The sequence below is a fragment of the Bos taurus genome, chromosome 4 (assembly GCF_002263795.3).
Source record: "Bos taurus isolate L1 Dominette 01449 registration number 42190680 breed Hereford chromosome 4, ARS-UCD2.0, whole genome shotgun sequence".
In the NCBI taxonomy this organism is placed as follows: domain Eukaryota; kingdom Metazoa; phylum Chordata; class Mammalia; order Artiodactyla; family Bovidae; genus Bos; species Bos taurus.
In genome coordinates, this window is record NC_037331.1 from 59,571,083 (window position 1) to 59,588,093 (window position 17,011).

General features: G+C 39.2%; 1 protein-coding gene across 2 annotated transcripts; it reads right to left on the minus strand.

Moving 5' to 3' along the window:
• Window positions 1–12,149: 12,149 nt before the first annotated feature.
• On the minus strand, window positions 12,150–16,819 carry DNAJB9 (DnaJ heat shock protein family (Hsp40) member B9). Of its 2 annotated transcripts, XM_005205458.5 has the most exons (3): window positions 16,680–16,819; window positions 14,572–14,798; window positions 12,150–13,654 (listed from the first exon to the last, which is right to left on the minus strand). In XM_005205458.5, exons 2-3 carry the CDS (start codon window positions 14,786–14,788, stop codon window positions 13,200–13,202), a joined length of 672 nt encoding a protein of 223 aa, XP_005205515.1. In that variant the 5' UTR covers window positions 14,789–14,798; window positions 16,680–16,819; the 3' UTR covers window positions 12,150–13,199. The 2 variants fall into 2 exon arrangements, with proteins under 2 accessions (XP_005205515.1, NP_001179968.1); NM_001193039.1 differs by lacking the exon at window positions 16,680–16,819 and having other exon boundaries at window positions 14,572–15,033.
• Window positions 16,820–17,011: the final 192 nt, after the last annotated feature.

The following is a 17,011-nucleotide window of genomic DNA, read 5'->3' on the forward strand; positions in this document are numbered from 1 at the left end:
CTGGTTAACCCTGTCATGCCTCAGCACAATTTTGGGGAAGCAGTCTACATTGACTACAGGACTGGTCACGGGGCTTACAATAATGCCATTGAGACTGAGACTTCATAACATTATTAAGGAGATCAAACCACAGACCTGCATGTGCTGTCTCCATGAAGTCTTCCAGGACAACTAAGTGGGAGGGGAAGTTCTGCCATCTTTAATCTGCCACACTTGCTACCTTCCAGTCTCAGAGGATCCCTCTCTCCCTGAGGCCAGCACACGTTCACCTTTTTATCTAAGCATAAGAGTCGGACATGACTGAGCGACTTTCTCACACACACACACACACACACACACACACACACACACACACACACGCTTTCTTTGTCTTCCTGTCCTCCCCTTTCTTCTCTGGGACTACCCAATGTGGTTCCTCACTGCTCCTGACACTCAATGAAGGATTTGTGTGACAGCTGCTAGACCTCAACTACCTCAGTCTAACTAATATAAAAAGACTTTTTTTGTTGTTTTTTTCACATAACGAAGACCCCAGGGGAAGTATTGGCTTTAGGCATAGCTGGATCCAGGGATAAATGACTCTGGATCTGTTTATCTAAACTTCCTCCATGGAAGCCCTTTCTCTGTTTCCATAATGTAGCCCTTGGCAGCATGAGGTTGACATCATTTTTCCTGTTAACAGTCTCAGCTGAAAGCACATCCTATACATTTTCCAAACATGAATTCATTGAGATTTCCTTTGACTTATTTTATGATCAATTTTAAAATTTTCCAGAAGCGCTGAAAAATAGAATTCTTTTGTTTATTTCTAATTACCAAGTAGGAGATATTTTCAGTACACCATTATTATAGCTTTAAAGTAAAACTTAAATTGCACATTTATGTCCCTGTGCACACAGCTCAAAGGGGTTTCAAGAAGGAAGATTTATCATTTTCAAAGTTTTTGAAAGAAAAGCTCACATATTCCCATTCAGTAATGAGTGTCTATATAAAAAGAGTTAACAGCTGATTTTAACTTCTTAGCTTAGTAAAAGTTCTTTTAAAGTTCCTCTTTGATCTTCTTATAAGTGAGGAGCCATGTCCTAGTTTTCTGAGTATCTAAAGATCCACTGTATCAATATATAAACTAATTTTGTCTCCTTTCAAAAATAATTTCTTATGAGATATTATCTCTGACAGCTGAGACTATGGTATTTGAACAGAATATTACTTTCTAACACTATAATGTCTGAAAGAAAAATAATGAGAAAAAACTAATAGCAAAAGAGATGTTATCATTTAGTAAAAAAAAAAAAAAAATCCACTGGATGACTATATTAGATTCTCAATGTTTTTATGAATAGATGTCATTTATCTGGTATAATCAAAATGTCCCTATTCAGATTAACCCCTTTCTAAGAGATAAATGAAAGATACTGCAATGTTTCCAAAAATCAAATTGCTGTGATATGCCATCTTATTGAGATGTCTAATTCATTCATTCAGTAAATACTGAGTATCCACTCTATGCCCGCCACAGACCTAGGTACACAAGACACATGAGTGAACAAAACAAAGATTCCTATCCTCATGGAACTTATATTCTATCAAGAAGAAAAATGACAACATGATAAGTAAGCAAATAAGAGGGCATTTTAAAAAAATGAAAAAAAGAGATGAAAGGAATGGGGAAGGTAGAGGAGGGACACTTCATAATATTAAATAGGATGACCCAGGAGGTTCTAATGAAATGGTGACATTTGAGCCAAGAATGAAAGGAGGTGAAAGGGTCGGCCGTATGGTCGAAGAGTGGTCCAAAGAGAGGAAAGGGCTAGTGCAAAAGCCCTAAGAAGGAAGTGTGCCTGGCACGTTCCTGAAAGATTAAGAAGCCCAGCTTGGCAGGAACAGAGTGAACAAGGGGAAAAGGAGTAGAAGATAAAATTAGTGAGTTAAGGAGGAGGATGGGCTGATTGTGCACGACCTTGTGGCCAGTTATAAAGGATTTAGCTTCTACTGTTGGAGAAGGCAAGGACAACCCTCTCCAGTATTCTCGCCTGGGAAATTCCATGGACAGAGGACCCTGGCAGGCTACAGTCCATAGGGTCACAAAGAGTAGGACATGACTGAGCCACTAAACAACAACAACCAGCTTCTACTGTGAATGACAATGGAGTACATAGAAAACTTTAGGCAGAGAAACGTCAAATTCAGACTTACCTTTTAAAAGGATAATCTTAGTTGCTGATTTGATGACACATTATAAGGAAAAAAGAATGAAAATATACCTTTTTCAACTACAAATTGGCACTTACCAAGAGCATTGCTAATGACTGAACAACAAAGGCCTTTGCCATCTGCCTCTATGAAGATTGAACCCAGGGCTGCTATGCCGTTGACCTTCAACAATCCCTGAGGGATTTCAGGGTGGAGTGAGGCACTCTGTGCTCCAGGGAATCTAGTGGGACAGTTCAGTCGCTCAGTCATGTCTGACTCTTTGCGACCCCATGGACTGCAGCACACCAGGCTTCCCTGTCCATCACCAACTCTTGGAGCTTGGTCAAACTCATGTCCATTGAGTCAGTGATGCCTTCCAACCATTTCATCCTCTGTCATCCCCTTCTCCTCCCACCTTCAATCTTTCCCAGCATCAGGGGCTTTTCCAATGAGTTAGTTCTTCACATCAGGTGGCCAAAGTATTGGAGTTTCAGCCTCAGCATCAGTCCTTCCAATGAATATTCAGGACTGATTTCCTTTAGGATTGACTGATTGGATCCCTAGTGGGAAAAGTCTTTGGGTAGTTGGATGTTTTTAGGAACAGATTTTATTATCTCAATCCTTCCATCTCCTCATATCTAGAGAAGCACTAAATCCCTTTATGGTTATGAAGGGATTTCATCCTCATGACTAAAAACAACAAAAAGTCTTTTTAAAATGAGGGCTTCATGGTATTGAACTCCTTCTTCACCAAAACCTTATATATTGACCTTCACCCACTGCTGCTTTGGAGCATTCTCTCAGAGCTATCTGAGATGCTGCTTCCCAGCCTGCAGTCCTCATTTTGCCCCAACTAGAACTTAACTTGCAACTCACAAGCTGTACATCTTTTTTAGTCAACACTTTGACCCCACTAATCCATGTGAGAGCTGATGGTGTTATTAATATTAGGGTGATAAGAAGTTGTGAGATTCTGAAAATATTCTGAAGGTATGGCCAGTAGAATTGGCTATGTGGTGGGATTGCAAGAGCAAGAGAGAAACCAAGAATCAACCTGAGCACCTGGCAGGATGGATTGACAATCAGCTGAGATGAAGCAGACTTGAGTTGGAATATCTTGAATTCTATTTTAGATATTCTGAAGAGAGCTGTAGATAGTTGAATATATGAGTCGGAGTTTAGGAGAAAGAGTTATCCTAGAGACAGAAATTTGTAAGTGGCAGTTATACTGATGACTTTAAAATCACAAAAAGAGGAAGAGAAGAGAGGTAACATATGAAAGGGGAAGGGAAGAAGAAAAAGGAAGGAAAGAAAGAGGAAGAAGAAAGAGAAGAGGGAAGAACCAAGACTGAAAAGACACAAAGAAGAGAAAAAAGAATCAGCAAAGAAAACTAAGAAGCAATCAATGAGAGACAAGAAAAACCAAGAGTTTGGTGTTCTGGGAGCTCAGCCAAGATATATATTAAGGAGGAGAATGTTGAACTGTGTGTAAAGATGAGGACTGAAAAGTGGCCAATTTATTTGTTATTTGACATTGATATGCAATGTGGAGCTCATCAGCGACCCTGATGAGAGTAGTTCTGGTAGAGAGTTCTGGTGGGAATGGAAACTCTTTGAAGAAGTCTCACTACAAAGATGAGCAAAGAAATTAGACAGCAACTGGTTGGAAAAGTAGAGTCAAGAGAAAAAAATTTTTTTAACATAGAACTAGCAAAAGGTTTGTTTCCTGGTAGGAATTATTAAATGGAAAGCAAAAAAACTGATAACAGGAACAAGAGGGAAGAATTTCTGAAGAATATTTTTGAATGTTCTGAGAGATGTGATCCAGTCTATGGTGGAGGGGTTGGCTTTAGGAGGGAACATAAGGAGTTTACTGATGGTAGTGGGCTCATAGAAAGGCAGAGGAAGTGGAGCAGCCTCTATAGAAGATGATAAGAAACTTGGAGAGTTCTTTTCAGAATTCTTCCATTTTCTCAATGAAGAAAGAAAATTGCCAGCTATGAATGAGCATGGATGCATTTATCTTTGCGCTTTTTTTTTTTCCATCCAGGTGAATTTTCTGATTTCTCCAATACTAGTTTATTATATGCATTATTTTTTATGTCATTTTCCATGTGGCAAACCAACACAGAGACATCAGTAGGCATTCTGAGAATAAGAAAAAGAGGACTTTTAGGCTTGGATCCCTTAAGGTGCATTACTATGTATAATGTATCTCTTAAGCATATGTATTCTATCTTGATGACCAAAATCTAACATTAATCCAGAGCTTTGTAATGTTTATAACAAAGAAAAGCAAAGTAATACTATACACATGTGCTTTACACTTTCAATGACATGGCTGTCTCTTCAAATCACTCTTCTAATTAATTTTCTCTACTGCCCATAGTAGTGCTATAAGGGACATTAATCCTAACACTTATTTATGGAAAACTTTTAAAGTGTTTTAAAGTTTGTCTTTTCCACAAAAGTGTGTTCTTTACTTAGATTTAAAGGTATTGGTGGTCCAGAGTTTCCAGAGTGTTACATGGAATTCTTTTACTTAATTGGTCCAGAGAGATGCTCCTAGAAAAAGAGTTTTTTGATAATAGATTTTAGAAATGCCTCAAACTATATTTGCTTCTCAGAGCTATGCATGTAAAAAAATAATTGAGAAGTCTTAGGGGAATACAGGATTCCCTGGTGGCTCAGAGGTTAAAGGGTCTGCCTGCAATGCGGGAGACCTGGGTTCGATCCCTGGGTCGGGAAGATCCCCTGGAGAAGGAAATGGCAACCCACTCCAGTATTCTTGCCTGGAGAATCCCATGGATGGAGGAGCCTGGTGGGCTCCTCCAGGGCACAAAGTCCTCCTCCAGTCCACAGGGCGCAAAGAGTCGGACATGGCTGAGCGACTTCACTTTCACTTCAGGGGAATAAAGAAAACTAGTGTTTCCCATACTTATTTTCATTGAACACACAAATAACACAGTTTACAGCTATTCTTTTTTTTAAATATAGCATTAAGTAATACAGTCATTAGGCATATTTATTTTGATATTATTCCAATATTTAAGAATATGAATGTGACTGATACATTATTACAGAGTAGATTAGCCTATTCCAACTAACATAGCACCTCTACCTACAACAGGGAAGGAAACGGAGTGAAGGAACAAAAACGCTCTCTGAAAAGGAAAGAAAATGTTTTTCTCTGTATCTTATATCTCTAATGTATGTGGGTCTATATTCCTGATGTGTGTCAGGGAATGAGAATCAGTATTATCTAAATAAGAATGAATACAAATAACCAAATAATTATGCATTAGAAAACATCAACTCATTCCATTTCTAATTATGAAACATAATGTAGAAAATAGTAAAATTCATTTAAAACAAGAAAATGTTATTGCTCTTTTAATAATACCAACATGTTAATACATTTCATTGTCACTAAAAATAAACTGTAAAATACCAGCGAATGATTTTAATGACTTTTCCCTAATATGTGTAATCACTCATGTAATTTTTCAAGTGATCATTATTACTTGAAATTATATTTGAATAATAATAAATTAAGCTTAAAAAATTAAATAGTGCAAAGTTTTTTATTTTAAGCTGCTAATTTAGTGAGTGATAATTATATAATGTGTCATAACCCAAAAAAGACTACCATGAAGCATCTTTGAGATGTCAGCAGCATAGATTGGTGGAGGGAAGGTGAAAACAATGTAGATTTGAAAACAGGTGTAGATTTGACTCCCTCCAGGCCAGTAGTTAAAATTCAAAACAGGTATTCAAATAAATGAGGGAAATTGAGGTTTGACAGTGGCAGAATGGGGCAGAATAGAAAGCAGTGGATCAAACCAAAAGATTTGATCCGGTAAATGGATCATGGTAGCAACCAATCTTCACATGAAAAAGAATACAATAGCCTCAACTTTGAAGAAAGAGACTTATATCTCTAATTTAGTCAACACCATTAGCATATGATTTCCTTCTTTAAATGCCTACACAATGATAAATACGAGGTACTCAAAGATACTTTGATTTGTAGATATTGGATAGGTGGCTAGGTCTACTTACTACCTAGTAATACACTAATATGGCATGGAATTCCATTTTATACCTCAAAAAATCACAAATTCTTATATTATAGAAATTTGGAGTCTGTCCCAAATAGTTGAAACCACAAACATTAAACCTACCAATGCCAAGATTCTGTAACATTTAAGATGAGGTTGATTCCTAACTGAAAAATTCAGCTGTCAGTTCAGGGTACAAAGAGAAAAGCCCAGTCTTCTTTAAAAATCTCTAATGGTGGGGCTTCCCTGGTAGTCCAGTGGTTAAGAATCCACTTGCCGATGCAGGGGACATGGATTCGATATGGAACAACTAAGCCCGAGTGCCACAACTCCTGGAGCCCATGAGCTTTAGGGCCCTCAAGCCACTACTGAGACTGTGTGCCCTAGAGCCTGGGCACTGCAACTACTGAAACTGGCATGTGACTCTCAGGCTCTAGAGCACAGGCTCAATAGTTGTGGCACATGGGCTTTGTTGCTCTGTGGCATGCAGGATCTTCCTAGATCAGGGATCAAACCTGTGTCTCCTGCATTGGCAGACAGATTCTTCACCTCTGAGCTACTAGGGAAGCCCCACTTTCTACTTCTTGATAAACTTTTTTTCACTTTCTCCCAAGACACAAAACTCCTAACACACTGGCTGCCTCTTCTGAGATATCGTTGTGTATTCCTCATTTTCTCCTCATGTTTCTTTTGGGGGGAGGGGAGGGGCTCTTTTGCCTTTAATTTTAGAGCACTTGAGGGCTTAGTTCTTGGATTGTTTCTTTTTATATCTATAAATATTCCCTTGGTGATTTAGACTCGTGGTTTAAAATATTCCCTATATTTTGACAATTCAGAAATACACATCTTCAGCTCGGCTCTCTCCAAATTCCAGGCCTATCTCTAACCCTGTGTATACATTATTTCAAAATTGTATGTCCAACTGAACTTCCCATCTTTCCCCTTAAATGTCTTCTTGCAGCTTTCCCCATCTTAAGTTAACAACAACTGTCCTTCTGGTTCTCTAAACACTAAGCTTGGAATAATCTTTTTATCCTCTTTCACGCCTACATCCAATTGTTAAGCAAATAATCCTGGCAACTACTGGCAACCATTCCCACTGGTGCAGTGTGAGCTGCATTAATCTCTCATCCGGGAATATGAAGGTAGTCTAACTGATCTCTCTAGCCCACCACTGCCCCTCTACAGTCTACTAGCAACACAGCAGCCTGTATGATCCTTCTAAAGTCTATGAAAGTGAGTCATCTATTTGCTCAAAACTCAGCTATCACATTCCATTGTCAAATCTTTACAAAAGCTGACAAAGCCCTACAGGATCTGTCCTGCCCACCTACCTCACTATCTTTATAGACTCATCTCCAACTATTCCGCCTTATCAGTGACCTCCAGCTATATCGGCTTCTTCACTTTTCCTAGGACTTGTTACACATTTCCATCTTTCATACATATAACTCAAGTCTGTATATTCACCTTCTCAATGAGACCTACATAGTCAACCAGTAAATACGGGGTTTGATGTCCAGGCTTCTATTCCCTACTGTTGGTTTTCCTTAAATGTCTGAATTCCTTGAGCATATGTATGTGTTTATGAAGGAATTCAATTTGCATAGATGAGAAAAACAGTTTCTTCAACAGTAACGTATGCCTGCATTAGAGCTCCTTTTTCAATAGGAGCTATGGTTTCTTGTAAGTTGTCAGGGTATTTCAACCTGCAAGCAACTGCAGGTAAGTATGTAATCAGGATGCAGAAATTATTGCTCCCTACATGTCAAAATATGGTTTTATTTACTCTGGGACTGGAGTGTTACTATTATTCAACACCACCCTCTCCACCACCAAGTGAAAATTCACCTCTGCTCAATCTATCATGTCATCTCAATGCCCACAATTGGGGAGCCTGCCCAGAAATAATCTTTTTCTTTGAAGAGTTACACTGAGTCTCTGACCTTAAGAAAAAGCTGTCAACAGTTTACCTGAAAGCAAAAGGGCAAGAGTTCCCAATGAAGTTCTTCAATGAATTAACATAATTGAGCTCTGGCCCATTTCTTCACTAAAAATCTGAGACGTAAAAGCTTCTCCAACATCTTAACTATGGTTCTCAGATTTACCTCTCAATTCAAGCTCTTTGCTTTATACCCTTTTATATCATGCCTCAAAACTCCTGGATGTTATTTTATGTTATAAGCATGTTCATGGCTTCGTTTAGATTAGATCTGATAGAGAGAGTGCCTGAAGAACTATGGACTGAGGTTTGTGACATTGTACAGGAGGCAGTGACCATCCTCAAGAAAAAAAATGCATAAGGCAAAATGGTTCTCTGAGGAGTCCTTATAAATAGCTGAGAAAAGAAGGGAAACTAAAGGCAAAGGAGAAAATGAAAAGATATACCCATTTGAGCAGAGTTCCAAAGAAGAGCAAGGAGAGATACAAAAGCCTTCCTCAGTGATCAATGCAAAGAAATAGAGGAAAACAATAAATTGAGAAAGGCTAGAGATCTCTTCAAGAAAATTAGAGATACCAAGGGAACATTTCATGCAAAGATGGGCTCAATAAAGGACAGAAACAGTATGGACCTAACAGAAGCAGAAGATATTAAGAAGAGGTGGCAAGAATACACAGAAGAACTGTACAAAAAAGATCTTCATGACCCAGATAACCACGATGGTGTGATCACTCACCTAGAACCAGACATCCTGAAATGCAAAGTCAAGTGGGCCTTAGGAAGCATCACTATGAACAAAGCTAGTGGAGGTGATAGAATTCCAATTGTGCTATTTCAAATCCTAAAAGATGATGCTGTGAAAGTGCTGCACTCAATATGCCAGCAAATTTGGAAAACTCAGCAGTGGCCACAGGACGGGAAAAGGTCAGTTTTCATCCCAAGAAAGGCAATGCCAAAGAATGCTCAAACTACTGCACTCCAACATCTTAACTATGCACTCATCTCACACGCTAGCAAACTAATGCTCAAAATTCTCCAAGTCAGGATTCAACAGTACGTGAACCGTGAACTTTGATATTCAAGCTGGATTTAGAAAAGGCAGAGGAACCAGAGATCAAATTGTCAACATCAGTTGGATCATTGAAAAAGCAAGAGAGTTCCAGAAAATACTTACTTCTGCTTTATTGACTATGCCAAAGCCTTTGACTGTGTGGATCACAATAAACTGTGGAAAATTCTGAATGAGATGGGAAAGCCAGACCACCTTACATGCCTCCTGAGAAATCTGTATGCAGGTCAAGAAGTAACAGTTAGAACTGGACATGGAACAACAGACTGGTTCCAAATCGGGAAAGGCTGTATATTGTTACCTGCTTATTTACCTTATTTATAGAGTACATCATGCGAAATGCCAGGCTGGATGAAACACAAGCTGGAATAAAGATTGCTGGGAGAAATATCAGTAACCTCAGATATGCAGATACACCACTCTTACAGCAGAAAGCAAAGAACTCAAGATGAAAATGAAAGAGAGTGAAAAAGTTGGCTTACAACTCAACATTCAGAAAACTAAGTTCATGGCATCTGGTCCCATCACTTCATGCAAATACATGGGGAAACAATGGAAACAAGAGACTATTTTGGGGAGCTCTAAAATCACTGCAGATGGTGACTGCAGCCTTGAAATTAAAAGACACTCTTTGGAAGAAAAGCTATAACCAACATAGACAGCATATTGAAAAGCAGAGACATTATTTTGCCAATAAAGGTCCGTCTAGTTAAAGCTTGGTTTTTCCAGTAGTCATGTATGGATGTGAGAGTTGGACTATAAAGAAAGCTGAGCAGAGAAGAATTGATAATTTTGAACTGTGGTGTTGGAAAAGACTCTTTGAGAGTCCCTTGGACCACAAGGAGATCCAACCAGTCCATCCTAAATTAAATCAGTCCTTAATATTCATTGGAAGGACGGATGCTGAAACTCCAGTACTTTGGCCACCTGATGCAAAGAACTGACTCATTTGAAAAGACCCTGATGCTGGGAAAGATTGAAGGCAGAAGAAAGGGACGACAGAGGATGAGACAGTTGGATGGCATCAACAACTCGAGGGACGTGAGTTTGAGCAAGCTCTGGGAGTTGGTGATGGACACAGAAGCCTGGCATGCTGCAGTCATGGTGTCGCAGAGTCGGACACGACTGAGCAACTGAACCATGGCTTCATCGTATTCTGTCATTGGAACTAGGCGGGAAACCACCATGACTGACTATTCAGTATGTCACACGGAACTGAAGGTGCCAGCATTAACATGAACAATATAAATTTTAGAGACCTATTCCTGATATAAATTTCTGTATTCTGTTCAACAGTGGTCTCATTTTCCCCTGCTGCTGCTGCTAAGTCGCTTCAGCCGTGTCCAACTCTGTGCGACCCTATACACGGCAGCCCACCAGGCTCCCCCGTCCCTGGGATTCTCCAGGCAAGAACACTGGAGTGGGTTGCCATTTCCTTCTCCAATGCATGAAAGGGAAAAGTGAAAGTGAAGTCGCTCAGTTGTGTCCGACTCTTCGCAACCCCATGGACTGCAGCCCACTAGGCTCCTCCATCCATGGGATTTTCCAGGCAAGAGTACTGGAGTAGGGTGCCACTGCACCATTTCCCCTAGTGTGGTTTTATTTAGAAAAATTAAAATAACTACTTCATGAATGCATAAATTCTTAACTGACCTTGAAGTGAAGTGAAGTGAAGTGAAGTTGCCCAGTCGTGTCCAACTCTTTGCGACCCCGTGGACTGTAGCCTACCAGGCCTCTCCGTCCATGGGATTCTCCAGGCAAGAATACTGGAGTGGGTTACCATTTCCTTCTCCAGGGGATCTTCCTGACCCAGGGTCGAACCCGGGTCTCCCGCATTGGAGGCAGATGCTTTAACCTCTGAGCCACTAGGCAACCTAAATTTTCATGGAACTGATCTCAGAATTGGATCTGAAATTTAGAGCACAAAACTGCCTACCAATCTACAGCACCAAAAGAACTTCAAATTTACCACATGCACTACAGTACCCAAAACTTGAAGAATTACACAAGTTAGCTCCAGAAAAACATAAAGTCATGTTATGTTACTATTTTATATAGAAGAAAAAAAGGTGACAGATTTTGTGTTGACTTATATAGGGAGTACAGATTAAGCTATCATATTGGTCATTGCATAACTACAGGAGTTCACCATTCTCTTTGTACATTCAACCTATACAAACTATAAAGAAAAAAAATTCTAAATTACGGAGGAAATTGTTATACTGATTACTGGTCTAATTTCTAGTTGCTTACACAGCTAATTACTCACACATATACCTAGATTATCTAAGCATCTTTCTTTATATTTAGCTTGTATCCTAAGTGTGTATGACTCATGGTACATTTTCCCTTGCAAAAAGGATGCCAAAGAGCAAAATGGGAGGTTTAAAAAAGGGGGGGCGGGGGGGGGGGCAGTCAAATGAATGTTTAAAACTAGATAAAATAATCCTTCATGTTTGTGATTTGAAATTTTTTTTTTGCTTATTTTTTTGCCTTACTTTTTCTGTTTAATAGGCCACAGAGAATTTTTAGACCAAAATTCAAGGCAGGCGATTTTCTTATTATCAAATGAAAGTAGTATGTATAACTTTTAGGAACTAATAAAGATACATAAATATAATACATTCATTTTCTTCACAGATTTCAAATTAAAGATGATTACTAACAAATATAGGTTCATGCAGTCTGCTTTTTCCCAACCAGGCCTGAAGAGGAAAGAACCAGTGGCAAGAATACTCGCTCCTAGCAAGCAAATATACCAAAATTATAATTAACAAAATCTTCAAACTTCTAGAATAGTCTATGGTCAGTATTAGCAGCTCAATTGCTTATATACCCTCCAGAACTGCAGAATAGACTTTTAAGAATAAAATGAAAACAGAGATCATATTGTAAATATTATATTTCTCTCACTCACAAAGCTGTATGAGATATTTACTAGTTTTAATATGTATCCATAGGATTAGTACTCATATGGAGTACAACATGGAACAAGTGCAGAACTAAAGAAATAAGTCCATCTGAAAACAAAAGCACACATTTCTTAGGATTTAAAAATATTGCACATAATAAGGTTGCACAGAAATTACTGGCTGTTTTTATAAACAGAATGAGGTATTAGTCAATCTCTAAAGATGAGTGCAAAGAAGAAAAACCACACACACACAAAAATACATAAATTCACACTAAGACCTAGAGGGCCAACAACTAATTAAGAAATGTGAAAAGATGTGTAAAACAGCTATGACTTTAACACTACAAAATCATTAGCCAGGGATCAAACAGGTAACAATCTCTTGACAATATTTAAGTTTTCAACTTTCTTTTGGTCTTAAAAACTATGAGCAACACAATCATTTCCTTTACTCCAATTCTTCTGCATGGTTCTGTGGTAAATATTAAACCATACTTTTCTCAAGCTTTCAGTGGAAATTAAACAAGATACTGCTTGCCATCCTTTGCTGAACTGAATTATACAGTTTCACATACATTTTGCAACCTAAGTCAGAGATGCTACAGAGCATGCAATTTTAAATTAGCAAAGGTTTCACTCAAAAAAAATCATTCATGTTCACATAATTTAAATCTAGAATAACTTTTAAAGTTTAACCTTTAAATATTTATCAGGCAAAGTCAATTCTTTCCTTAAATTGGTCATGTTAATAAGCCCAAGGACAAGTAGAGAAAAAAAGACCAGGCAGAATTATAGTATCTTTTTTTTAAAGAACCTTGTCTAATCAGGGAAATTAATTAGCTATTGGTCTCCTAATTAGATGTTGAATTGTCAAAAACAATTTAAATATATTTAACAGCTATATTAAGTTAAGTGAAATCATGCACTTGTCAAAATAGTTCACAAAAAAATTCTTTCTGCATCAAAGATATTGAAGAGGAGTCACCTAATTGGGTTTAATGAGAACAGAAAAAGAACCAACTACTGTCCTGAACAGTCAGTGTATGTAGTAACCATATTTCCTCTTCGCTGAGTGACAGTCCTACAGTGCTTGCTAGATCCATGGAATCTATTTTCAGTCTGTACTGTATGTCCATTGTTGGTGGTGTCAAAACCACTAAAAGAAAACATTTTCTCCATATCTTCAAACATGTCATCAAACAAACCACCTCCAAAAGAAAACTCCTGGAAATGGTGCCTTTGTCTACTGGAACCATCCTGGCGTGTCTGGAAGTGATTTTCAAAATGCTTCTTGGACCGAGTATTTTGGTTTTGACCAAAAAAATCAAAGTCCTTAAATAAGTCATCAAAATTGAAGTTAAATGAGTGCTCAAAAGGACTTCCACTAGCTCTTTGTCCTTTACCATTAGTAAAAGCATTATGTCCAAGTGTATCATATTCTTTCCGCCTATTAGCATCTGAGAGAGTTTCATATGCTGAAAAGAAATAAAAATACTTTAGTAACTGAAGAGAAACAAAATTACATATATCCAAACCTTTTAAATTTATCTATTTTATGAAAAGATTTCACAGCACAAATAAAACCAAAGCTTACAAGCGTAAGAGTAAAAAGTCACAAAAGGCAGAGATTTTTTGTCTTACCCACTGTATGCTATCAGCAGTTAGCACAATACCTGCCTCTAGTATCTATACAATAAATGTTAAATAAATGCTACCATTACTAAAAATAATTATATGGGCAACAATTTCAGAGTTATTCTTCATACTATTTGTGTAAAAATCACTGCTTGCATTAAAGAATTTAATGAGCAAATTAAGAGGAATTCAGATTTTTCACCTCCTTACTAGCTGAAATAAATGTTTAACTCCAACTCCCAGTTACCACTACCCAACATTAACTACTGAATGCTCAGGAGATGCAATCTGTTTCGGAATTAGTATTAAGTCAAAACTTGTTTAAAACTTTTCCTTTAAAGACAAATGTGGCTTTGAGATGTAGACCAAGTGAGGAAGAAAAAAAAACATTTAAAATCTATTTAATTTTTTTATGCTCAATAGTTTTATATTTAATCTCCATACTTCATAAAAACTTTAAATTTGAGGTATCTAAAATTCCTAACATAAACAATAAGCGATGTTATAAATAATAAAAGAATGAAATAATACATTTTCAACATTTTTAGATCTGAATGCCCAAAAAAGTATATACTTCCATACATCCAGGATCAAAATGTTATAAGAAAACAGCCTTGAGACTTTCATTACATTTACATATACATCCCACTTTACCTCTCATCTCCCACAAAACCTTCAAATACATACAAACTTCTTACCTATCATTCTCCTTTACTACTTAATACCTTTGAGACCTTGGAAATAGTCATTTACATACCTTCTGCAATCTCTCTGAATTTTGCTTCAGCATCAGGGCTCTTATTTTTATCAGGATGGTATTTCATGGCCAACTTGTGAAAGGCCTTCTTGACTTGGCGCTCCGAGGCCGACTTTGGCACACCTAAGATATCATAGTAACTTTTGGAAGCCAAAATTAATTCAGTTATCATTAAAATGCAGATTGCAAAGATGAAAACTGATTGGGGAGTAGCCATTTCTAATATCCTAAAAAAGAAAAGAAAAAAAATTATGGAATTAATCTTTAGATTTTTCTTTTAAAAGGAACTGGGTGAGCTTTTAGGATTTAAAGTACACTAATGCAGTAATGCAAAAAGGGTGGAAAATCAAAATACTTTTTGAAAGAATCCTAATCTTCAAGAATGTATACTCTGCTTCTGCTGCTGCTGCTAAGTCATTTCAGTCGTGTCCGACTCTGCGACCCTATAGATGGCAGCTCACCAAGCTCCCCCGTCCCTGGGATTCTCCAGGCAAGAACACTGGAGTGGGTTGCCATTTCCTTCTCCAATGCATGAAAGTGAAGTCGCTCAGTCGTGTCCAAGTCTTCGCGAGCCCATGGACTGCAGCCTACCAGGCTCCTCCGCCCATGGGATTTTCCAGGCAAGAGTACTGGAGTGGGTTGCCATTGCCTTCTCCGATGTATATTCTAAAGGAGTTTAAAAAAAGTTAACTGGAAACATGTCTATGGTAAATAGCCCCATATGTCTAAATTAGCAGTAACCTTCCCTCCTTAAGAAACAGGCTTCCCAGATGGCTCAGTGGTAAAGAATCAGCCTGCCAAGCAGAAGACGCAGGTTCAATTCCTGGGTCGGGAAGATCCCCGGAGGAAATGGCAACCCACACCACAATTCTTGCCTGGAAAATCCTATGGGCAGAGAGAAGCCTAGCAGGCGACAGTCCACGGAGTTGCAAAAGAGTCAGACACAACTTAATGACTCAACAGCAACAAAGAAATTTTCAGTTTTCATTTCGGCAAAAGGAGCCAAGGCTTGCACTTATAGAATCTCAATATCACAATAATATTGACAACTCAACAGAACGTAATCTCTTTAAAAAAAAAAAACAAAAAACTGTAAGATCTCAAATATTTAATACAAAAGCATGAATATATGTTATGTTAAAAACTCGTAATTAACAAAATTTAGGATTTCTGCTAAGGCTGCCAAAAAAAAAAAAATGAACTTTCATTGTTTGTACTACAGATAAGGTAAATTTACTTTCAAACTTCTCAGGAGTCATTAAAGTATTTCTCTAACCTCAAAGAAGTTTCCACCTAGAATACAACTTGGAATTCTCGAGACTACAGATTAAATGATTCGCGATTTAAAAAGAATTGATCCTGTTTTTTGAATATAGGAGTGCTTATAAACCTAAGATGACATAACATGCCTGACGAAAGACACTCTGGTTTGTGGAAACTGCCTGCCTTCCTCTCCTGTGGCCCGTTTGAAGCGTAATTAGTAGACAGATCACTTCTTTCCAGAGAGTTAGTCACAGTCACGGGTACCAAGAATCAAGTACAAACTCCTGGTTAAACGAACACAAACCGAGCGTGTACTGCGGTGCCAAAGGGCGGTTGCCAAAGGGCGGGTCTAACACTGGCAGAGAGGTACCTTCCTGGTTTAATAAACTTCATTTCACAGTTTCAAGGTGAATATCCCATCCTTTCCTAGAAGACTGACTGCCTTATACTGACTCCTCATTCCTAAGAGGGACCTGGCGGACAGTCCCGAGGGTCTCTCCTCAGAACCGGTGACTGCTTGGACTAGACCGTCAGCCCTCACCCATACTCGCCCTAGCAGACCAGATGCAGCCGTTGGGTTGAAGGGCTCGGGGTCCCACCCGGGATCCGGCCCTGAGAGGAGCTGCCCACACCCGAGAAAGCCCGCGGCACAACCCCACGACAAACAGCACTACGCTGTGTTTCTGCCATCACCTTTCCCCTATTTTCCTCAAGAACACCGGGCAGCCCGAAGCCCCAGCGGCGATCGTAGCGGATACCGAGGCCTAACCCCCCTCCCCGAGACCTCGGCCTCGTCTCTCGTCCACAACCTCCGGCTGCTGCTGCTCCTAACCGGCGACACTAACCAGCGACTCCACACGGCCGCTCGGCTCGGCCTTCACCCCGGCCTCAGCAGCTTCCGTGAGCCGATACGGGCCCACTGCCTCCTGTCCGCCGACCTCACACGCCTCTCGCAACCGCCTTCCCGCACAGCCCGCTCCCCACTGGCTGGCCGGTAGCTGCGGGCGCCTGCACCTCAGGAGGACATACACGAAACGCTTTTCTATTGGCTCCCGCCTCCCCACCTGACCCTGGCGCCCTACGCGCACGTGGAAAACTGTTGTTGCTGATCAGCCCATGCGTCACTTCCGGCTCCAACCCCCTAAAGGGCCGAACCGAAGCCGGCGGAAACGGAAGT

Excerpts from the sequence above, each read along its gene's own strand:
- DNAJB9 (XM_005205458.5), bottom strand. The coding sequence starts at position 14,788 with ATGGCTACTCCCCAATCAGTTTTCATCTTTGCAATCTGCATTTTAATG. Across the intron at positions 13,655-14,571 it reads ATTCAGAGAGATTGCAGAAG|CATATGAAACTCTCTCAGAT; the intron begins GTATGTAAATGA and ends ATTTCTTTTCAG.